The sequence below is a fragment of the Dunckerocampus dactyliophorus genome, chromosome 10, assembly GCF_027744805.1.
Source record: "Dunckerocampus dactyliophorus isolate RoL2022-P2 chromosome 10, RoL_Ddac_1.1, whole genome shotgun sequence".
Classification (NCBI taxonomy): domain Eukaryota; kingdom Metazoa; phylum Chordata; class Actinopteri; order Syngnathiformes; family Syngnathidae; genus Dunckerocampus; species Dunckerocampus dactyliophorus.
This window is the reverse complement of record NC_072828.1, coordinates 3,429,903-3,453,686: the sequence shown is the minus strand read 5'-3', so window position 1 is coordinate 3,453,686 and position 23,784 is coordinate 3,429,903. Positions and strand designations below refer to the sequence as shown.

General features: G+C 45.1%; 1 protein-coding gene across 4 annotated transcripts; it reads right to left on the bottom strand.

Moving 5' to 3' along the window:
• Positions 1 to 12,511: 12,511 nt before the first annotated feature.
• Positions 12,512 to 22,334, bottom strand: LOC129188931 (lithostathine-1-like). 4 transcript variants are annotated; one of them, XM_054790075.1, is made up of 13 exons: positions 22,163 to 22,334; positions 21,079 to 21,140; positions 19,725 to 19,913; positions 19,581 to 19,643; positions 19,180 to 19,233; positions 19,036 to 19,089; positions 18,938 to 18,970; positions 17,876 to 17,917; positions 16,895 to 16,913; positions 16,733 to 16,818; positions 15,141 to 15,254; positions 14,812 to 14,956; positions 12,512 to 14,732 (listed from the first exon to the last, which is right to left on the bottom strand). In XM_054790075.1, exons 3-13 carry the CDS (start codon positions 19,878 to 19,880, stop codon positions 14,674 to 14,676), a joined length of 825 nt encoding a protein of 274 aa, XP_054646050.1. In that variant the 5' UTR covers positions 19,881 to 19,913; positions 21,079 to 21,140; positions 22,163 to 22,334; the 3' UTR covers positions 12,512 to 14,673. The 4 variants fall into 4 exon arrangements, with proteins under 4 accessions (XP_054646050.1, XP_054646052.1, XP_054646051.1 ...); XM_054790077.1 differs by having other exon boundaries at positions 19,737 to 19,913; XM_054790076.1 differs by lacking the exon at positions 22,163 to 22,334 and adding an exon at positions 21,273 to 21,473.
• Between the last annotated feature and the right edge of the window lie 1,450 nt (positions 22,335 to 23,784).

Below are 23,784 nucleotides of genomic sequence, written 5' to 3'. Positions count from 1 at the left end.
CGAAGGCGGGGTCGGGGGGGCCGTCCAGGGGGCGGCGTTGGTTGACCTCCGGGGTGGTGGGTGGCGGGGTGCTGCATCCTGCGGGTGCCGGGCGCCTACTGCTGCTGGGGGGGCCCGTGTGCGGCTGGTGGCGCTGGCTCTCCCTCGCCTCCTTTGCCTCTGGGGGTGGGGCGGGGTCTGCCCTGGGCCCTCCTGCTCGGCTACCGCGTGGGGTCGTCCGGTGCGGGGTGTGGGGGCCGGCCTCTCCCCCTGGTGGGGGCGCGGGTGCCTGGGCCCAGCTGCCCCCGCGGACCTATCTCCCCTGGGTGGGAGGGTGGTTTGGGTTGCCCCTTTTTATTTATTTATTTATTTATTTTTAATTATTTTATTTTATTTATTTATTTTATTTTACCGATTTATGTGTGTGGTGTATGTGTGATAGGTGGGAGCTGCCTGTTATCCTCCGGCGCCTGTGGCTGTCCCCCGGGTGACTGGGGGCGCGGAGGTGGGGGTCGCGGATGTGCGGTTTGGGCTCGGGGTGGGGGGTGCGTGGTACTGGGGTGGGGGGGATCCCTTGCTTTCTCGTTTCAGGGACGGGGCCGCTGTGGCTTGGTGAGCCGGGGGTGTGGGGGCCGTGGGCGGGTGGGTGGGCAGGTGCGCGTGGGAGCGGGCGGCGTGGTGTCCATCTGTGTGGTGCTTCCCGGGATCGGCGGGGGGAGGCTTGCTCCGGGGTGGGGCGGTCGGGGGGTGGCTTTGGCCGGGGGCTTGGGGGTGGGGCTTGCGGGTGGTCCCTGCTGCCTGCTGGTGTCTGGCTGGTCCCTGCTTCCGGGCCGGCGGTTGTCTCCCTCCCTCCGGGGTTTCTCCCTTGGCGTGTTGGTGGATGGGCGGGGGGTGGGGCGGTGGCCGGTCTGCGGCGTGGCGGGGGGCGGGGCGGGCGGGGGCATCTGCTTGGGCGCCGGGGGGCCGCTCCTCTCGTGGGCCCGGTCGTGCGGTGCTTGCTTCTCTGTCCCTCCCTGGCGCCTCTGGCCTGCGTGCTTCGTGGGTGTGGCCGTGCTCCGCTCTATGTGGGGTCCGGTGCTCTTGTGGTCGTCGTGGTGTTGCTCCCTTGCCGGCCGTGGTGGTATGCGGGAGGCACGTGGTCGCGGTTCCCGCTGTCCTGGTGGCGGTCGGATCTGCCTTGGGGCGTGTGGCTGGTCCGTGGTGTTTGGGGGTGGCGCTGTGGACGCTACCTGGGGAGGGGAGCTGCCTTGCGGGCCTGCCCGCCAGCCCGCCAGGGTCGGCGGTGTGGCCGGGGGCCTGGCCGTCGCAGTGGCTCGCCCGGGGCGGCCTGGCCTGTGGGGTGCCCTTGTCTGGTTCGCCTGCCCTTCCCTGGGGTGGCCCTCTGGGGCCTGTTGATGCCGTGGCTTGCGCCGGGGGGGGCGGCTTGCGGTGCTTCCCCTGGACTGACACGTGCTGCGGGCGCCTCTGCGCTCTTGGGGCGGGTTCGGCGGTCTCCGGGGGGCGGTGCCGGTGCTGCGGGTGGCCCGTGTGCCGCCGCCGCGGCTGGTGGTTGCTGTGCTATGGCGGCTGCTGGGGCGCCGGGCCGGCTGGTGGGTTGGGGCTTGGTCATGCTTGCGGGTACTGTGGGCCTGGGTGGCGGGGTGGGGGTGGGGGGGCAAGTGCCCTGGGGCCGGGCCCGCTGGGGGGGGTTGTGCTCTGCCGGGCGCTTGGGCGTTTGTCGCCGTTGCGCTTTGTGCTCTGCCGGGCCGCTGTCTGTGTCCTCGCCTCCCCCGGTCTGTCTGTGGGCTTGTCGGGGGTGGGGCTCCGGTACACGGGTGGTGCGCTGTCGGCTCTGGTGGCATGTGGCTGGTCTGGCTTCTGGTGGTTTGTGGGGGCCGTCAGCTGGTTTTGCTGCTGGTCTCGCCTTCTCGGCTCTGGTGCTTGGCCTCCCTGCGGCTTGGGGTGTGGTGCTCCCGCTCCCTCTTCGGGGTTTGCTGGCCCGCAGGTGTCGGTTGGCGCTGTGTGATACAACTCTGCCGCCCGTGCCTCTGCCGGGTGGGTGGAGGGTGTGCCTCCTGCATCCCTTGGCAGGGCGGTCCTGTGTCGGGGGTCGGGCGGGGGTTGGCCCGGGGCGGGCCGGGCTCCGCTCCCTGGGGGTGGGGGTGGCGGTGGGCGGGATCTGGCGCTTCCGGCGCGGGCGGGCTTCTTTCCGGTTGTGGAGGCGTCTCTGGGCCTGCCGGTTTGTGGCCCCCGCTACCCGTCTGCCTTTGTGGGGTGTGATCTCTCGCTGGTCTCAGGGGTTGGCAGTCCTCCGGCCCGCCGGCACCCTGTCCTTGGCTGGGATTACCTCTCTTCGGCCCCTTGCTGGTCTTCTTGGGGGGGGGGGGCTCTCTGGGCTGGCTCTTGGGGCACTGATCTTTGTGCTGCCTGCCCCTGTGGGCCTGGTGGCCTTCTGGCGGCCGGGGCCCGGCCTGGCTATTTGGGGCGGGGCTCTCTGGGAGGTGGAAGGCGGCCCCTTTCCTTTCATGCATTCTCAGTGACAATTACACGCCCACACATTCTTGCACCTTTATATATATATGAAGTCTTCCCCACATACAGAGATACCTGTACATATGCACACTCACAGTACATACTGTACGTACTTCCCCACATTACTCACTGAGTTATCCAGGGTGTTATTATGTTGTTGGTTTTATTACAGCGACGGTGATATCAGCAGTATGACTATAGGTTTTTTTTTTGTTTGTTTTTTGTTTGTTTTTTTTTTACAATGATGTGCATTACAGTAATTTTCATTCTGTTCACTATCATGGATAATCATTTCATTACTACTATTATGTGTGACTGTTTCAATGCAGTATTACCATTGTGATCACTATCATAGTTAATCATTTCATTACTACTATTATGTGTGACTGTTTCAATGCAATATTGTCATTGTGATCACTGTCATAGTTCATCATTTCATGACTGGTATTATGTGTGATTGTCATTGACAGCTTTGTCATTGTGGTTGTTGATGTTGTTTTGTCCTTATGTCCTTGTTCGTCTTTGTGGTTGTCACGGACATTTATTTGCTGATGTTGTCCTGCATGTTTCTGTTGTTCTATCACAATTGTTGTTGTTGCTGCTGTTGTCCTTGTCTCTTGTCTCTCTTTTTTTTTTTTTGGTTGTCCCCCTCTCGTCCCCCCCGTTTCCTTTTCTCTTCTTCTCTGTCCCCTCCTGCTCCGGTCCGGTCGCTCCAAATTAGCTTTATAACAAGCATCAAAGTCAAATAAATTTTGTATGACAGGGGAAGTGTATATCACACTTCTCCCTGGCAGAGTAAATCTGTTGAGCACTTGACGGCATTTAGATCTACAATTCTATCTGCTTTAAAGGCTGGACAGGACAGGGGGGGAAAAAAAAACAAAACAAAAAAAAACAACAAAAAAACCGTCCTTACACCATAAGCCATTGTGCATGGTGTCTTTCTCCTCATTTGAGGTGAGCTGCTTCGAACTGCGACAAACTGAGCCGCTCTTGTGCACGGTCATTTACAGACCACCCAAACACAACAATGATTTTATCCGGGATTTTCTGACTACATAAACATTGAAACTGTCTAATGCAGGGGTGTCAAACATACGGCCCGCGGCCCGCGGCCCGCGGCCCGTAAATGTCGTACTCAGTCGGGTGATCCCTTTTTAAGTGACTAATCAAATTGGTAGTATTAAAGTGAGCCCTGCTGTCCCCTCCTCAAGAAACATCCAATTTACAAATCTTGCAAGCTGCTCTTTTGTTATCGTTGTGTTCCAGTGAATAATATCCCCAGACCGCGGATAAGTCTGCATAGTGGTGTTGCGTTCTTTTCTTCTTCCGGGTGGCGGGAGTCGAGCTTTGAGGTGCATTACCGCCACCTACCATGCTGGAGTGTGGCCCGATCTCATGGCGGAAGTCTATTTTATCCGATCTTCCAGAAAAGAGCGGTTTGGAAGCCGATCCCGATTCTGAAGATCGGATCGGGACAACCCTAATTAACACTGACCTTAGCATAGACGTACCTTGAAAAGTAGTTCTTCTCTCAACCAAACTTGCATTCGCCAGCTCCAGCTTCTGGCAACGATTTGGGGCCATGTTTGTATATTTTTTGCTTAAACAGCAGAAGGTGTGCGAGGATGATGGCACAGCAGTTCCTCTGGCCTCAAAGTTCCTAGGTATTGGCCTCTGACGTGGGGCCAGAGACCTTGATGTGCTCTGATATGGCAGGAATAGGCTCGTCACCTCAGCTATGAGGAAAAAGGAAAAAAAGTTTTACCAAAAGATTCTAGTTGTATACACTATTTTTTTTTAGAAACCTTAGAATGTCTGTCTAAATTTGATGCAGAGCAGAGAAAGTGTTTATGATTTTGTGCAGTTCTTCAGCTGTCCTCAGTTATGTTTTCAGCACGTACTCAGTCAACACAACAACACTTAAAGTCACGATTGTGAACAATGCAATTTCCCAATGTAAAATATCTATGTACAGTTCTTATTCTAGGCTGTCGCCTCAACAATGTTTACCACAAAAATCGTGGGCGTATCTCGTAGATTACGCCACACAAGTGTTTCCTTCATGCACGTGTTTGCAAGCAAGGATATATTTCAGCTGTAATGGGATCAATTTACGATATGTTGGGAAAACGCCCCGCTCGCAGTGCACTGTCTGGATAGTTTACAAAGGAACTGAAAACTACTTACCATCAACGGGATCTCTTGGAGACGCTGGTACAGGTGACTGGGGGGGGGGGGCTGGCGCTTCCGGCGTGGGTGAGCTTCTTTCCGGTTGCTGGGGCATCTCTGGGCCTGCTGGTGTGTGGCCCCCAGGGTCCGTCTGCCTTTGTGGGGTGTGATCACTCGCCGGTCTCGGGGATTGGCTGTCCTTCGGCCCGCCGGCGCCCTGTTTCTGGTTGGGATTACCTCTCTGCTGGTCTTCCCGAGGCGGAGGGCTCTGTGGGCTGGCTCTTGGGGGGCTGATCTTTGTGCTGCTTGCCCCTGTGGGCCTCGTAGCTTTCTGGCGATGGAGGCTCGGCCTGGCTATTTGGGGCGGGGCTTTCTAGGCGGTGGAGGGGGGCCCCTCTCTTTTCATGCATTTTCAGTGACAATTACTTGCTCACCCACTCGCGCACCTTCATATACATGAAGACTTGCACACATACAGAGATACCTGTACACACGTACATATGCACACTCACAGTACGTACGTACTTCCCCACATTACTCACTGAGTTACCCAGGGTGTTATTATGTTGTTGGTTTTATTACAGCGGTGATGTCAGCAATATGATGATAGTTTTTACAATGATGTGCATTACAGTTATTGTCATTGTGATCACTATCATAGTTAATCATTTCATTACTACTATTATGTGTGACTGTTTTAATGCAGTATTGTCATTGTGATCACTATCATAGTTCATCATTTCATGACTACTATTATGTGTGACTGTTTCAATGCAGTATTGTCATTGTGATCACTACCATAGTTAATCATTTCATGACTACAATTATCTGTGATTGTTTCAATGCAGTATTGTCATTGTGATCACTATCATAGTTCATCATTTCATGACTACTATTATGTGTGACTGTTTCAATGCAGTATTGTCATTGTGATCACTATCATAGTTCATCATTTCATTACTACTATTATGTGTGACTGTTTCAATGCAGTATTGTCATTGTGATCACTATCATAGTTCATCATTTCATTACTACTATTACAAGTATGTGTGACTGTTTCAATGCAGTATTATCATTGTGATCACTATCACAGTTCATCATTTCATTACTACTATTACAAGTATGTGTGACTGTTTCAATGCAGTATTGTCATTGTGATCACTATCATAGTTCATCATTTCATTACTACTATTATGTGTGACTGTTTCAATGCAGTATTGTCATTGTGATTGTTGATATTATTTAGTCCTTTGCGTCAGGGTCTTTGTAGTCGTCACAGATTTGCTGATCCCTGTTTGTTTCTGTTGTTCTGTTGTTGTTGTTGCTGCTGTTGTCCTTGCCTCTGTCCCCTCCTGTTTCGGTCCGGCCGCTCCAAATTTGTGTAATAACAAAGCATCCAAGTCATATCAATTCTGTATAACAGGGGAAGTGTATCTCACACTTACTCCCTGGCAGAGAGGGGGACGCCGGGGACGGCGCCAGGTCCCATCATCTGCAAACGAGGAGACTCAAAATGAGTTATCAACCTGAATAAAAACTTAATTGATCATGATTGAAAATAGGACTGGACTGACGATGCTCCCCTGAGTGGTACAATTTTCCACTCAGAAACAGGAACTATTCTCCCTCCCAAATCTCACTGAAATGTTCCTCTCTGTTAGGAAGTAGTCTGATCCACTGACCCATCCTGCCTCTAGTCCCCAACCTGCAAAGTTTGAGCCACAGCTTCTCCTTCCACATATCGTAGGCTTTTTCTACATCAAAAAACACAGAGAAAACACAGACTTTCAGAGTTAACTTGAGCTTTCCGTATCTCATCCTTTAGATGTATTACTGGATCAATGGTACTCCTTCGCTTTCTGAATCCATTTTGATATGGTTTTAACATCTCCTTTGGTTCTAGAAAGTATTTTAACCACCCATTAATCAGTTTCTTTATTGTTTTATCCACATGAGAGGTTAATGTGATAGGCCTGCAGCGAACAAGATCACTTGGGTCCTTGCCAGGTTTACAAATAGGAACTATAGTTGATTCCTTCTTGGCCACTGGCAGCTTTCCTCCTTCCCATGCATGATTTAAACACCTCAGTAATGCTTATTTTCCTTTGGTACGAAGTACTCAACCTGATATTTCTCTGGAGTAGATTCTTTTGTTTTAGACCGGGCGTAGTTTAACTCAGTTATTGATTGAATTGCCGTCACCTTAATTATCATCTCGCATATCAACGACTGTACATTACTCACCATAGTAGTGCCCCTTCGTCTTATTTTTTGCTCAGGTACATTAGCTATACTCTGCACCTTAGCCAAATTCCTGGCTAACAATTCTGCTTTCTTTGCATTTTCTGTTACAAGTCTATCCCCTATTATGGATAAGGGTGGCACAGTGGTCTGTTATTCTGCTTGGTCTAATGATTTTAGCATATCAACTCAAACTGTTATGTTCGGCGGGCGTTGGACCCCAGATGCAGAGGCAGGAGGCAGATGGACAGGTAAGCAAGTCTTTTAATTAAGTGCAAACAGAACAAAAGGCGATAGTGCGGGAGTCAGGAGGCTGAACAAAAAGGCACCATGAAGGACACACTTGGAAGAGAGCCGAGGGAGTTCTCGCCTGGAGGGCCGGGAGCACTGGGCACACCTTCTGGGAGACAAAGGGTAAATTGGACCCCAGGATTGGGAAAAGAGGTCCACCAAAACTGTAACAAAGGAGTGAAGTCCAAAGAGCCATAAGACAACTGTCCGTGTATGTGGCATAAACCATTTAGGAATAATCCAGCGTCTCCCAGGTGTAGTCCATCTGCTTAAAAAGGATGTTCTGGCTCATCAGAGACAGGTGCGCCCAGTAGTCCCGCCTCCAGCTGGAGAAATGGCTCCCGAAACAGGAAAGAATACGACCAGAAGAAGGCAGGGAAGAACAGGTGGCAGGGACGTGAAGTGAACCCCGACATCAAACTATACATTGTGTCTGTGAAGTCATCTATTTCCTTGTACTGATGTGGATTCAAAAGATCAATATTGAAGTCTCCACATATAAAAATAGTTTTTTGACCTATGTCTGTAAACGTTGTCTTAATCCAATCCTCTTCTTGTGGCATGTTAAAGCTGTTTTCTTCCATGTTGGGAGACCTCAGCATTTTTGTAGGTCTTTGATGTCTTTGACAACAAGAACTCTGGCCTCTGGTCCTCCATTTGCTTTGATGAAGATTTTGCAGGTTGCACTCCATGTTCCTTGGATCCTTCCTTGCTTCCTCAGATCACGTGCTTTCTTAGCAATTTCAGCATTGCGCTTTGTCAGGTGGTCATTCATGTAGACGTTTGTTCCTTTCAGCTTCTTTCCTTGTTTCAGCAGAGCAAACTTGAATTTCCGATGAGTGAATTTGACGATGATGACGGGTGTAGTGTGGTTCCTACCATACAGTGGGATGCAAGTATCAATAGATTGGATGTCTACATCCACCTCCTTAGATTGCAAAAAATTAACTACTTGTTGCTCCGTTGAGGCGACATCCATGATTCGAAGCCCCGTCACGACCACGTCATTCATTCATTCACGTGTTCTGATCCATGTCATCTATGGTGATTTTCAACTACTCAATGATTTGATCTTTTTCTTCACACTCTTTTTTTGAGAGTGGCTCTCAATGCAGCATTACTTTCCTGTAATTCTTTATTCTCCACTCTGACCTTGAACTTCCTTCCTCAGGAACCCCATTTCTTTTTGCAATGCAGCATTACTTACATGTAATTCTTTATTCTCCACTCTCAGACATTCAAGTTCCTTCATTAAGAACCCCATTTCTTTTTGCATAGAGGTGGTAGTCTCCATAATTTGCTGCAGCTGCTTTCCAAATTCCCTCAAAATTTGCGCTGTGATAGCCTCATTCTTTTGCGCTAAGGTTTTTTCTAGCTTTCTCTCGTGGTCATTTAGCTTCTGCATAGCTTTCCCTGTTAGTGCATCCATATTTTTACTCAGTTGTCTCGTCTGATTAAGTGTATCATCGTTGTCAGGTCTCGGCGGAGGGTTGGGTAAACGACTACCACCACCGGATATCCGTGACTCAGGGGTCAGTTCTGGAACTGAATCCGGAACTGAATCTGGAACTGCTTTGACCTGAACTGCTGGAGCCGCCGCTTGATCCGCTTCTTCTCCCTTTAGTCTTCGGCATTTTTACTGTTGCTTAGCAACGCCGTCAGTTAGCCGTTAACTTGTGATGTAATTCTTTCGGTGATTAATATTCGTTATAACAGTGAGTTTGTATCGCACCAGTCCTCGTTAGCAGGAGAAATCTCCACAGGATGACTCTAAGATGTTTTAAAAATCCAGCTTTGTGTGCAGCTGTCAAGACGCGGCTAGCGTGATAGCTTGCCTTTAACGGCTGTCGGCTCCAACTAACGTTTCTTTTGGTGAGTTTAGTCCACTCGCTGGTCGGAATTGAGGCAGAAGTCTCAGCACTCACTTGCAGAGTCGTAATCACAAGTTGTGATCACAAACTGTGGTCACCAAAAGTCACAAAAGGTTTAAAACTCCCGTAGTAGTAGACTGAGCTTTTCCATGATCGTCCTTTCCATACAACAGAAAGTGACATGATCTAGTGCCAGGTTATGTAACGTCTCAGAGCCGGAACAAGCAGCCCTTAGAGACTACATCATGTCCTCGCTAGCGGCAGGACTTATCCGCCCTTTCTCTTCTCCACTAGGGGCGGGATTTTTCTTTGTGGAGAAAAAAGATAAATCTCTCAGACCTTGTATCAACTACCGTGGTCTTCATGAAATCACGGTTAAGAATGGCTATTCTCTACCTCTTATGGATTCTGCTTTTTCTTCACTTCACACTGCTAAGATATTCACGAAGTTGGACCTGCGTAACGCTTATCACCTGGTTCGGGGCAGGGAGGGAGATGAGTGGAAGACCGCGTTCAATACCCCTGTAGGTCACTTCGAATACCTGGTCATGTCGTTTGGACTTACCAACGCTCCAGTGGTGTTTAAAAATTTGATTAATGACACATTAAGGGACTTCATTCATCAATTTTGCTTCATATATTTGATGACATCCTTATTTTTTCTAATTCTCCACAGGAACATGTCAATCACGTGCGGCTTATACTACAAAGGCTTCTGGAGAACCGTCTTTTTGTGAAAGCAGAAAAATGCAAATTCCACGCAGCTAAGGTTTCCTTTCTAGGCTATATAGTGGAGAAGGGCAGATTAAGAGTCGATCCATTCAGGTCAGAGGTGTTGCAGTGGGGCCCACACGTCCAAAGTCTCCTGCCACCCGGAAGTGCATCAAACACAATTCGTGGTGGCCAACCTTGTCGGCGGACACTAAGGAGTTTGTCAACGCCTGCTCTGTCAGCTCTTGCCAGAAGCAAGCCTTCACATCGCACACCAGCCGGGCTGCTCCAAACCTTTCCCACACCCTCCCGTCCCTGGCCTCACATCGAGCTGGACTTTGTTAACGGTCTCCCACCTATGCAAGGAAAGACGGTCATCCTCAACGTTGTGGACCGATTTTCTAAGATGGTCATTTATTGCACTACGCAAGCTTCCCTCCTCTTTGGAGACAGCCCGGCTACTCGTCAGACAGGTGTTTCGGCTTCATGCCATCCCCACAGACCTGGTTTCGGACAGAGGACCACAGTTTGCATCACGTGTGTGGAAGGCCTTCTGCAAAGCCCTAGGTGCCTCCGTCAGCCTTTCCTCCGGTTATCATCCGCAAACCAATGGCCAGACAGAGCGGACTAACCAGGACTTGGAGACCACCCTCCGTTGTGTCTGCCACCGACACCCCTCCTCATCGGCCTCCTACCTCCCTTGGGTGGAGTATGCCCACAATTCACCAGTTCAGCTACAGGTATGTCTCTGTTTATAGCCGCATATGGTTACCAACCACGTCTCTTTTCATCCCAGGAAGCGGAGATCACCGTCCTTGCCGTTCATTCACACCTGAGCTCACAGAATATGGAGGGAAACCATAGCTGCTTTAACCCGGACCGCAGCACGTAATCGTCAGTTGGTTGACCGCAACTGGATCCCCGCTCTCGTCTACCAGTCGGGCCAAGAGGTATGGCTATTATCCCGCAACCTTCCCTTGGGGGGGACCAGTAAGAAGTTGGCACCCAGAGGGCAGAGTTTTAAACTGTACCCCGATATACATATGACTGAATCAACAAAAAATTGTATGATCCAAAAAAATTTGGGAGGTCAGAAAATCAATGAATCATGAAATGACTAGTGACCTGCCAACTTCTTTGATTTCTGATTCAGGACCCGTGTCCGATAAGACAGGCATTTTAAATCGTTTTAACGATCATTTTATTTCTGCTGGCTCCTTGTTTGAGTCTTTACATCCTGAACTGTCAAAAGCTGATCCAGCCTGTGTAAACTCACCCCTGGTCCCAACATCAGCAAGTGGTGGTACGACCTGCCTTTTTGAGTTTACTGCTGTGACTGCCTCTGAGGTTCGAAGTGCTCTGAGGAGACTGGACACAAAAAAAGCTGCTGGACCTGATAATGTTGATGCTTTCTTTTTAAATTTGGCTGCTCATTTTATTGCTGAGCCTGAAGCGCATATTTTTAATTTTAGTTTTATCAGCAAGAAAATACCCAAAGTTTGGAAGTCTGCATTCGTTCTTCCCCTGTTAAAAGGCGGCGATCCTTCTAATGTAAATAATTACAGACCAATTTCTAAATTATGTATATTAGCCGAAGTATTTAAAAGGATTGTCCGTGATCAATTAACAGACTTTTTAGTGTCAAATAATATTTTCATTGTTTCAATCAGGTTTTAGAAAACAGCACAGCACTGTTACTGCTGGTCTTAAAGTCTTAAATGATTTTATTGAGGCTCTGGACAATAAGAAACATTGTGTAGCTCTTTTTATTGATTTATCCAAAGCCTTTGACACAGTAAATACAGACTCTTGGTTGAAATTTTACACAGCAGTGGTATTTTGAAATTGGCCACTGACTGGTTTTCTGATTACTCTGATTACTTAACCAACAGAACTCGTGTGCAGGTGGCTCGATCCACTTCTCTGCATTTGTTTAAAGGGGTGCCCCAAGGATCAGTTCTGGTACCCATTTTATTTTCATTATATATCAACAGTTTGTGTACTAATGTGTCAAACGCATTTTATCATTTTTATGCCGATGATGCCATTATTTATTGTTGTTCACCCTCACTAACTCAGGCTTTTGACTTTTTACTAGCTGCTTTTAATGTTGTTCAGTCTCCTCTGAGGACCCAGAAATTAGTTTTAAATACAGAAATCCAATTTCAATTTCAAATTCTAGTGTGTTACCAGTAAACATACCAACAGTTGTAACTCTACAGTGTTACACCATCGAGCTGGTCTCGAATTAGAAATACCTGGGGTTCCTTCTTGATCACGAGCTTTCCTTTAAAGCACACATAGCAAAGTTAGTGTCCAAACTCAGGGTGAAACTCGGGTTTTATTAAAGAAATATAACTTTTTCGCTCAGAGCCAGCAAACTGCTTGTTTCAGCTACATTTCTCCCTCTGATTACGGAAATGTGCTTGATATGGCTGCTCCTCAATGTCTCCAATCCTTAAACAATGTGCCTTGAGGTTTGTCACTCGTGATGGCCGCCTTACACAGAATTCATCCCTTTTGGAGCCTTTCATTCCTTGCAGTTGGACAAAGAGCGTGAGACCTCAGAACAGTGCCTTTTTTAAACAGTTTTATGTATTTATCACAAAACACCTGCACTTTACGAAGTATGTGTATATTCACATATTCAAACTTCCGGAATATTAAAAATGTTTTTAATATTCGGCATTTCCGTGTGGAACTCTCCATGCGTGGCGTCGTGTTGATGCCCTTGAAATCAGCTGCTCCCTCACCTTTCTCACCATCATGCTTTACCAGGTGATCTTTTTACAACAAAGCATATCATGTTGTGAAAATACATTTCATTCATCACACTTCTTGGCTTTTGTGCCCATATTTTATACCCCCCAAGGATGTTCAGGACTTAGCATCAAGACACCACTGGTGCCAACTAAAGTACTTTATTGATTCCAAAGGCAATTCCAACATCCAGTAGCACATATTGGAATAACGTGAAATGCTGTATCATGACAATCATAATAGGGGTGTCACCACATGTCTGGCAGGAACAGGGCAGCCAGGACCCCATCAGACTCAACTATGGCATTGCTACCGTCAATGATAATACGCACAATATGGAAGCGTCAGTGGGCCAGGCAGGATTGGAAGCACACATGAAGTGCTTTACACACACTAGAAACCTTGCAGGCATTTCCAGAATCACTCAAGTCCTGGAACTTTTCTTTGTAGCTTCTAGGTCATGTTCAAATATGGTCAGGTCCTGGTGAAGCCAATATCGTGCATGGTGACACCCCTACTTAAACAAGTCAAACAGTATCATAAACAATTAAGGGATCGTTTGCAACTCTCAAGGTTAACCAAGACATCTAGGAACATCTACCGGCGGCTAGAAGGTTAGCATAGTGCTTTCAAAGGCAGCATAAACATCTACACTTGTCCCAATTAGCATCAAAATTGACAATTATGGATGCGATAGGTGATACATTCAATGATAGCTAACATTTGCAGCTAACTTCAGCTAGTGCGCGTGTGTTAAATGCCCACTATAATGCACTATAGTGCAACACTTTCTAAAGTTCCAGCACGCTCTCTAGGCAGCCGCCCAACTGTTGCAAACAGTCCCTTTTAGGGGTTAGAAGTGAAAACAAATGATTGGCATCAGCCCGTACACCAACTGTTCACAAAAACATCCTCGTGTGCAACTGGATCAGACCAGCCGACATCATGCAATTACGACACACGTCACATTCTAGCCAAAAAGTATCCATTCCATATCCATAGATGGGTCTAAGCTTCAAAGGATGACATTACAAGTCATTCCGTGATGGATAAATGCTGTTGATCATCAAATATCATGAAACCACCACAGCATTTTCAGCATTTTCTTTGGGAAAATCACATTAGTGCCGTTTCTTGAAATGGATCTATCCTATCAGTACGTTGTTTTGGATCCCAGATATGCTGAAGGTTTGTGGTGTTGGCGCATAGAACATGTTCAATGTTTCCCTTAACTACATACAACTTACACATCCATCATTCCGTGCGCTTATCCTCCGGAGTGTGCTGGAGCCTATCCCAGCTGACTCTGGGCGAGAGGCTTACAGTATAAACAAGCATTCAGACTCACATTCATACCTGTGGACAATTTAGTGTCTCCAATCAACCTAACATGCATGTTTTTGGAATGTGGGAGGAAGCCGGAGTACCCGGAGAACAGCCGCGCACGTGCGGGGAGAACATGCAACCTCCACAGAGATGCCCACTTGTATATTTCACCAAGAAAGTGCATCTCAGCTTAAAGAGGTGAAAAAACCTATCATTCATATCAACTTCACTCTTACTTTTTATAGTTCTAAATGTTTCAACTTTCTGATTAAATCATTTGTCAAATTTCTTGTAATATTTTACTCCCAGATTCGAAACCTATTTTCCCCCAAATTACAAAGAAGTCAAATTTCGATGCTACTAAAATGAAAAAATGTATAACATCATTTTCAAACTATTTCTTCTTGGACATTTTGCCCTCAAATTGTGTCCGCTTTGTCTCCTAACTTTTTTCTTGAACTTTATGACTGATGTTGTGTTTTAGGTGTGTTTCTATTTGTCCCGTCTTGTCGGGTAGCAGCTTGTTATTTGCTTTGTGAGTCAATTTCAATACCACAGACGCTGCTCCAAAATGTTCTGACTAAAAATGTGAATGGATTCATTTTCTGTGTGATGGCTTGTGTTGGCTCCTGAACTGCAAATAGGACGAGCTTTAGTTTGCAAATTGGTGTCTTGCAGGTTGTTTGGGATCATGTGCACGCCGATTGTGATTAGGCTTCGTTAAAGCAACTGAATTGAAGGCCAAGTGGTGATCTTTCAGCACTGACGTCTTTGAAGGAGCAGCCAGATCACACAGCCGAGACCGTCCCCATCACTTCTGACACAAAAATGGATGCTTTCCATCGCAGTTGCAATCATTGAGTCCTTCCACTGTGTAGAAATCAAAAAGTTACAAGATGAAGGGTTGTTGAAATGTTTATCAATCATGGCTGCATTTCTGCAATCTTACCGGAAGGCCGTATCTCTGTACAAAAAATATACATAGGATCCCCGTAATTGGGCTCGCCTGGTGCCCAACTAGCATCCATGCAGTGCCCCTTTCCATTTTCCTTCACACTAAATGTGGAACCATCAATCCATTTCCACACAGTAGACTGAAAAATGAAAGTTGAGTTGAAGCTATGAAATTGGTATCCTGTTGAGCAGTGCTGACCTTTTTCTCGTGAACTACTTTTACAACATCAACATCTTCATAGATGATTACTGCTTGTTGGTATACACAACACACATGTCTATGAAAAACAGCATGTCTTGACCTGTGATTATTCAACCACCCACCTCTTTGGAGCCCCCAACCCAAGTATTCCATCCACAAGTCAATCCCTTGAGGAAGTCATACGTGGCTTTGGTGTGAACTGAGGCCAATTGTCCGCCATTGGCGACGCAGTAATCCTGAAAACGCATAAGATTGGCATGAACTACTGTGGCTGTATGCAACCTCCTGATGGCGTTTTCTGAAATGCACAAGATGGCGGTAGCTGCATTTGAGGTTGAATCCAGCAGCTTTATCTAGCTCTGCATGCACGTGTGTACATTTCACTCATTAGTAGGGGGGTCACGAGATCTGGCCAGATGAAAAGGTGAGATTTGCGGTTTGGAGAAAAGCTTTGTGGTGAGAACAGGGCAGCCAGAAGCCAATCAGATTGTCAAGTATGGCATGGTTACTATGGAACTGGCATTATTGGAAGCGTACAGGAAGTGCCTTACGAACACCTTAGGCCCTGCGATCCAAGCTGGCTGGGGGGGTGACGTGTGGATGTTTTCCACTGGAGTTAGCTGTGGCGCTGCGTTCACGTCTAAGCACAAGCTGTACCAATTCTACATTTCATCAAATGTAAGTCAGGCGTATTGGTGAGCATGTATTGGATTGATTGATTGATTAAAGTTTAACGACACGATCAACACATGTAAGTGTCATGTAAGTGACCTTAATATGTGAAGTTATTAATGACAAAACCTGTTTCTCAGGAGTGTAATCTATCAATTTAATTAGGGAGTAGAGCTTGTAAGATAGAAACTGGTCTACTTTACCGGGAAAAATTCCCTACTCTTTTCGAACAGAGAAGCAGGTTCTTTAATGTTCAAATGGTGTGGCTTTTCTTTATACGGGATGGCGGCTTAAAGTCTCCTCTGTAAGACTAGATACTGAATAAAATGGCCTGCCAAAGGGCCTGTTTCCATTATCTAAAACCTAATAAAAAGATTTATTTCTTTAAGAAACTATGATGCATGATCGCGGAACTTCGCTGAACAAGGTTTTCAGATCAGGTACATTATAAAAATTGACACGGATGTGAGCAAACTCACTGCATTCAAGAAGAATATGTTTAACTTAGAGTGTACTATTACATGATATACAACGGCGAGGGTTTTCTGCTGCAAGGAAATAGGAGTGTGTAAGCGAGAATGACCAATTCTAATACGAGTTAGCACAGCGTCTTCCCGCCGCTTAGCTAACGGGATTGTAGTATGTGGTTCGATTATAGGCTGATGTTGGTAGAGTTTGTTACCGGGATTTAAATCCCATGACGTTTGCCACTTTATTTTTATGTATTCATTAATCTTTGGTCTTAAGTCTGTATAGGGTATCTTCATTTCTGTTACAGCCATATTAAGTGCCTCTTTTGCTAACATATCAGCTTTTTCATTCCCTTTGAGCATGTATTGGAAGATAACGGGTGAAGTGGGTGTCTTGCATCGTTCATGTCTTCAAGGGTACGTTGCATATTGAAATGAGGCGTGTGTGCGTGTGCATACGGTTTGCACAAAATATTTTAGCAGGTTTTAAGGAGTTGACATTTTTATGGTTAGGGAGAAATGAGTAAGAATATTGCAAAGGACATTTGAAGGATTAAGAAGGGCTGGCATACCCGAGCTTCATACCAGGTCTTCATCTCGACAACAAGCAGGTAACATCTTGTCTCGTAAGAATGCCACTGCGGAGGGCATTTAATGCCTGTGAGAAAAGATTTATTAAGAAAAAGCGCAAAACAAAGGGAACATTCATTGTAAACATAAACTGACACGCTAACCTGCTTTCATCAGGACATCCTGTGAATGTAAAACAAACTATTACTCATCTTGGGCTAATATGACATCACCTTCTCCTATTCGGACATGCTCAATTGTGCTTTTTTACATTTTCAAACTACTTCAACTTTGTCAATTTAACTTTATTTATATTTTCGCTTCATTAACACTTTTCCTGCAACCTAATTTAAAATGGCAACGTTTTTTTTCCATTGCTGTGGACTGGGGAGGACGTACATGGGAGCTCTGTTGATGACAAAAGTTCCGTTTTTTTTTTTACCCATTATTTTTTTTCTCCGTGTCCCCTCGAGGGCTCTAGATTCAAAGGTGCGGCAAACGGTTCCAGAATTCCCAAGATATTCTCGGGAGCGATTTGACATGAATACAAGCTTCGGGGAAGGCAATGAATGCGATACACAAGCGTACTGCAGCACAAATAAAGCGTCTGCAATCACAAACACTGCTTGATTCTTACAAAATTAGGCTAGATTTGACGTGTCTGCCATCAGAGATAACCCTTAAGTAGATCCTCACCCGGTTCACAAACTCACTAGCTCTTCTAATGACGTTTCCATGGCTTTTGTGGGATTAGCATTATACATAAAAGACATGCAAAGCGTATGCGACGTATGCTGGACCACTCCTCTTCAAGGGTAAATAACATTTATCATTACGTCTTATATCACTTTTTTTTTCATTAATTATCCTGGTTTAATATTACTACTGCATCCAAACTCATATTTACATACATACGCATATACTGTATATGTATACACGTACATGTAGTACCTATATCATTGGTAATATTACCTTTTCCCCTACTTAAGAACAATTCGACATAAGAACGGTCGTCTGGAACCAATTGTGTTCGTTAGTTGGGGACTTATTTTTCATCGCCTGCCCTGACTGCACGTCACTGATGCATACATTTATAAAATATGTGTTATACAAATGTCATTGTAATATGTTTCATATGTTCTCACCTCAACATCCTGCGTCAGCTCCTTCACCTGTCCTGTCAGCTTCTGTAAATACATGTTGTAATACTATAGTAGTACTTCCCGACCATGTATGCAAACACTTTTCAAATTCCTGAGCCACCTCCTTGACATAGAGGCGGACACATTGTAGGTAATACTATTAGTGGTACCTCGGTTAACGCTACAGTGTGATTTGCACGCTCATGCATTTGTGGTATTTTTTTTTTATGTATGAACATAAATGGTCAATAACCATACTTCATATATGTAATGTGTTGAGGTTATTTCGATGTTTCTGTCATCTAATGACATCCACGTAAACGTCATATTCGGTTACGTGTAACATACATAAATATAAAACACAAAATGCAGCTATATTTCAATGTAAACAATCGGAAGTGGAGTGATGGATTCATCTCCAGCATATGTGTCAAACTCAAGACCCGGGGGCCAGATGTGGTTGTCACCTTGACATTTTCACTTCACTTCTCATGGCCCTATGAAGGCAGCCATAACTGCGACGTGGCCCTCACTGAAAAACGATTTTGACATCCCTGATCTAGATGTCTAGAGTTTGTTCAGTTTTTCTGAATGGGGAAATATCATCCATCCAAATATATCTTCCAAGCAAATGCTTGTGTGTATTTTTTCAATTTATAGAACAAAGAAAAGAGGGCTTATTAATTGTCCACTTGCACCATGGATATGATAAAATAAGTGTCAAATTTCTATCATTTCTCAGTTTTCAATCCTAACGTTTTTGGGAGTGGGGGTGGGGGGGGCGTAGATTACACATGCCTAACATGCGACTGCCAAAAAATAGGCCTACCGCGTGGCGCCACGCAACGGCAGGCATTCCCCGTAGCTTCATTCATTTCATTATTTGCAAGGCACCTACTTGAGAATTTACATTATTTTCTACGGGAACATTTGCTTTGGTTAGGAGTCTCTGCTTTGGTTAGGAGTCTCTTGGTTTGAGTCGGACCTTCTGGGAACGGATTCATGATGCTAACCAAGGCACCACTGTACTTCATGTATGTAAATATATCCATGTGTGTTTTATACCTTGTCCATGTTTTCCACATGTTCTCGCAGATCCTGTAGGAGTACATTTTGTGGGTAATACTGCGGTACTTCTTGTCCTTGGATGCCAATGTTTTTACCTGAGTGATGTTAGCTGTTACATTTTTCAGGTTGTCCATGCGGCCTTTCAGATCCTGCAGGAGTACATTGTGGAGTATGTTGTGGTTAATACTGTGGTACTTCCTGTCTGTGTATGCAAATAAAGTATGCATGTGTGTGGTTACCTTCAGGATACTTAATACTTCCGAACCATACCCAATGAAGGCTTCAGTGAACCCCTGCAGGAGGACATGTTGTGGGTCAATATACAGTATAGTCTACTACTTCTACTGCGTTCAAATGCACTGCGTATTTCTGACAGCTGAATCTGTGCTGTTTTTTAATGAAATACGCAAGTAGTCAAGAGGAAAGAAGTGGTAGCATTGTAGCGTCTGGTCCAATAAAAACTAACGTAAAGGTTCCTAGTTAGGGGGAAGATAACAGCTACTGTGCGTGCCAACCACTCATGTTCACCAACGAGTCTTCAATAAAGATAATACAAAAAATTGCTTTGGTTTTTGTGTTTCAGTTTTTGCTGGACCTTCCGCTGAAATATATAAATAAAACATCACGCGTTTGTTTTTACATTAAGACTCTTGTTCAAATTGGCCACGTCTTCTGTGAGTCCATCCAGCTTAGCAGTCAGGTTCTGTAGAAGACATGTTGTGGGTCACTATCCTCCAGTCCTTCCTGTGCACGCATGGAAATAACGTATCCATTTGTGTTTTACCTGGCCCTTCACCGTTTCAGCCAATGCCATGGCGATGAAGAGGAGTCCAATGACGAAGGTCAAGCGGATGGTGGCCACCGGGAGGATGAAGGCCTTTGGAGGCTTCTTGCCCGGCATGTCCAGCTTCTTGCCCGCCATGTTGAGCTTGCGCTGCATGTTCAAGTTGATGTGTGATGGAGTCTGTCTGTACTGGAGAAGATGGAAGAGGACACTTGATCAACTCAACTCCGCTAGCTTTTATTTTCTATGTACAGGAACCTGTCAGCTTAGCTTGTTAACATGGCCCCCGGGCCGCGCTTTGGACACCCCTGCCTGAAGCCCAGGGTGGGTCCCAGTTGTGGTTCAAATCCTGTTTTTGTTTTTCTTGTTGATAGTTAAGGCCATTTTATTTTCTTAACATGCCAGGGCTTTTGTTTGGTCAAGCGCTAAAATTGGACTAAAACTATCCCATATAGAAATGACCAGCATGTCCTCCAAAAGACTTCCAGCTAAAAACACTGGTAGTGACTTGGTTGCACTACATCATCCAGATGACCCCCAGCAGCCCCCCTCTCAAGTTGTCTTTGTTCTAGCTTGTTTTTCATCACTTTGAAATCAAAACATGCACTTATCCAGCACACACGCCCCATTCCCAAAGTGCTGAAGGACACGGGTGTCCAACGTGCGGCCTGTGGGAGGGACACTGACGCATCAGCAGCAATCTTCCAAGAATGAGAAAAAAAGTGATAATCTAACCAGAAAAAGTTGGAAATTTTGTAGAACAGAACATGATGAGGAATAATTACTTCATGAGCATGAAGTTGCAATATTCAAATATGTTGTACATTGTATACAACATACAAGTATAAAAAAACAAATCAAGTTTAATGTTTGGAAAATGATGTTGGGGAAAAAGCTACGTTACGAGAATAAAGTATTGGGAATAAAGTCATAATTACCAGGAAAAAAACAGCAGCAGAAATGTGAAAAGTAGCTGTAATTTTACAAGAATAATGTCAAAATATTGACAAAAAGTTCCCAGAAAAAACTTGTAATATTTTCAGTAAAAATAATGTCATTTATGAGCATATAGAGTTGAAATATTAAAATGAAAAAAAAGTGTGATAAACAAAGTTGGGTTGGGAGGGGGCAGTCATAATATTGCCAGGAAAATGTTCAGTTCTTTAAGTGGAAATATTTGGAAGCAAAGCTCCTGACTTTTTCACCGATATGACAGCTTTTTTCCTTGCCAAATCCACAACGTCTTAGCATAGCACTAAATATCAAAGAGGCATCCTTGCACTTTCAGTTTGTGGCCCTCGCTGAAAAAGGTTTGGCCACCCCTGCTTTAGAAGCAAAAATAGTTCTTACTTACCAGTTGACTATCAGGTCTTGGATGATTACAATCACTGGTGCAGCGTCTTCTAGAAGTGCAGCCTGCAACGATAGCTCCTTTATGGCAACATGTCATAGGAATAATAAACATGTCCTTTCCATTCCATTCTTTCACTTATTCAGGTCCCGGTGGACCTCAAAAATCTACATCTCCTTGGTTTTTAACACGTTCACCTTTAAGAAGGACGTGCTACACCAGACCATAATTTCAGACAATACAGGGCCATCATCAGAGTCATCATCCAGAGAGACACAATCAGTCATCTGCAAATTTGAGGATATGCCGCCAGGGCATGGAGTTTGGCACTCATTGGTATACAAGACAAATAGAGGAGAGAGGAGCCCTGTGGCGACCCAGTGGGTACGTCACTTCCTCCACCCGCCAATTTTTACCCCAGCGCTTCTGTGACGTTGCGTGCTTTGATATCTATTACTTTTCTATTTATTAACAGAAATTAGCAATAAACATACTTAATATGCCATATATCGCGGCTTCTTAGTCAATCATTATTTAAAAAACATTGCCGGCATGCACGAGCGCGTACACGTCACATCCAGTCACGTATCTCGTCTGCCAAGTTGTCTTTACGCAAGCCTGCACTTGAAAAGGCCGAGATCGTCGAGGACGCTTCATCAACTGAACTCCAACAGATGTTCTTGTTTTATTTCATACTTAATTTACAGGAGAACAGGTTAGGTTGCTAACCTTGGTATCGTTGGCATCGTCTTTGATGACTACACGTACAGTCACGTGACGCTTATTTTCAACAAATTCGCCAAATTCGACCCAACAACATCCATCGATACTTCCAATATCCACATCAAACTCAACACTTAAACCCATCGTGTTTCCGGTACGGATCGTGTTGACACACAGCAAACCAACAAAGCACATGATGAAAATAATCCCTAAATTTGGCAAATATTGGGACAAGACCAGCAGCAAACCGTCAAGATGACCATCAATCTTGATCACACACACACACGTTTACCACCAACAGTAAAAGTTTATAAGTTAATAGCAATGATCACCAACAGTAAAAGTTGATAAGAGTTCTTATTACCTGTTGCGTCCACAGTCCGGTGGTGAGCCAACGAGCAGTACTTGGAATGGAGCCTCCGAGCACAGCTTATTAGCTAACTTGTCATATTGATAAAGGTGGCGTCACTAAGTCATTTCAAGGCGTGAAAGATACGTTTCACTCACATCGTCATTGCCACGACTCATACGACACATTAACGATCTTCTTTTATCTTACGCTTGCTTTGATACAGGGGCATGCACAGGCGTTTGAGGGGGGGGTGTCTCCGGGATCCCCAGGCCAAAAAAAAGCACCCATCACGGAAGGTATTCACACAATGAGGATTATTAACATTAATGATAAACTGGAGTAAACGTATATAATAAACTATGATACGAAATGATGAAAATATTATGAAATATAATATATGTTTTTCTGTAAAAGAGTGTACAGTACACATATTCATTTGTATGATTTCTGGACAGAGGTGAAGCATAAGCAGTAATAAAACAGCACAATATACCTCACCACACTGTCATGTTACTCACCTGCCTGCCTCATCTCTATCATTACCACTAGAAACCAAACCAAACTTTGCTAATTTGGAGAAGAGTACAAGTGTCTTGCAATGCAGAGGAGCAGCGGTTCCACTCTGAGCTTCTCCCGGATGACAGTGCTTCTCACCTTATCTCTAAGGGAGAGCCCAGCCACCCTACAGACTGACAAAGTGCAGCCCTGTCCAACCCTCACTGGAAACGGGTCCGACTTATTGCCGGCATTGCGAACCAAACTCTGACACTGGCCATACAGGGAATGAACCGCCTGAATTAGGTGGTCCGGTACCCCATATTCCCGTGGTACTCCCCCACAGAAGTCATCGAGGAACACGGTCAAATGCCTTCTCCAAATCCACAAAACACATGCTGATATGATAAAAAGTCATGATTATGAGATAAAAGTCCTAATTATGAGATAAAAGTGGAAATAATCCAATAAAAAGTCATAATTATCAGATAAAAAGTCATGATTATGAGGTAAAAAGTCTGTCACACTTAAATGTTTCAGATCATCAAAGAAATGTAAATATTAGTCAATGACAACACAAATCAATACTTTATGCACTTTTAAATGAAACTTTTTATTATTAAATCCAAAGCTACATGGCCCTGTGTGGAAAAAGTGATTGCCCCATGTAGTTCACTTCCTGCATTCCATATCATGTTTTCTGTGATAGTCAGGATAATACATAACAGATAACGGTAAGACACCCGTCCCAAAGAAAAAAAAAAAAAATATATATATATATATATATATACATATATATATATATATATACATATACATTAATAATAATAATAATAATAAATAAATAAATGCTTAAAATAAATATGAATAAAGAACACAACTTTTTTTTTATAAACAAAAAAACAAAAAAACTAACAAACCTGACAGAACAATCATTGTGATGGTCAAGACTCTTCTGCCTTGTATTTAGCAAACGTCAACTGCTTGTATTGTTTGTGGTGTTCTGTGTGCTGCGTTGCTGCCCTCTGCTGTGCTCTCGTTGCAGTACACCATTCACACCACCCTGAGGAGCAGAGTGCCAACACCTGTGGATGATTGACAGCAGGACTATATCAGTCTCAAGCATTCTACACCTGCTG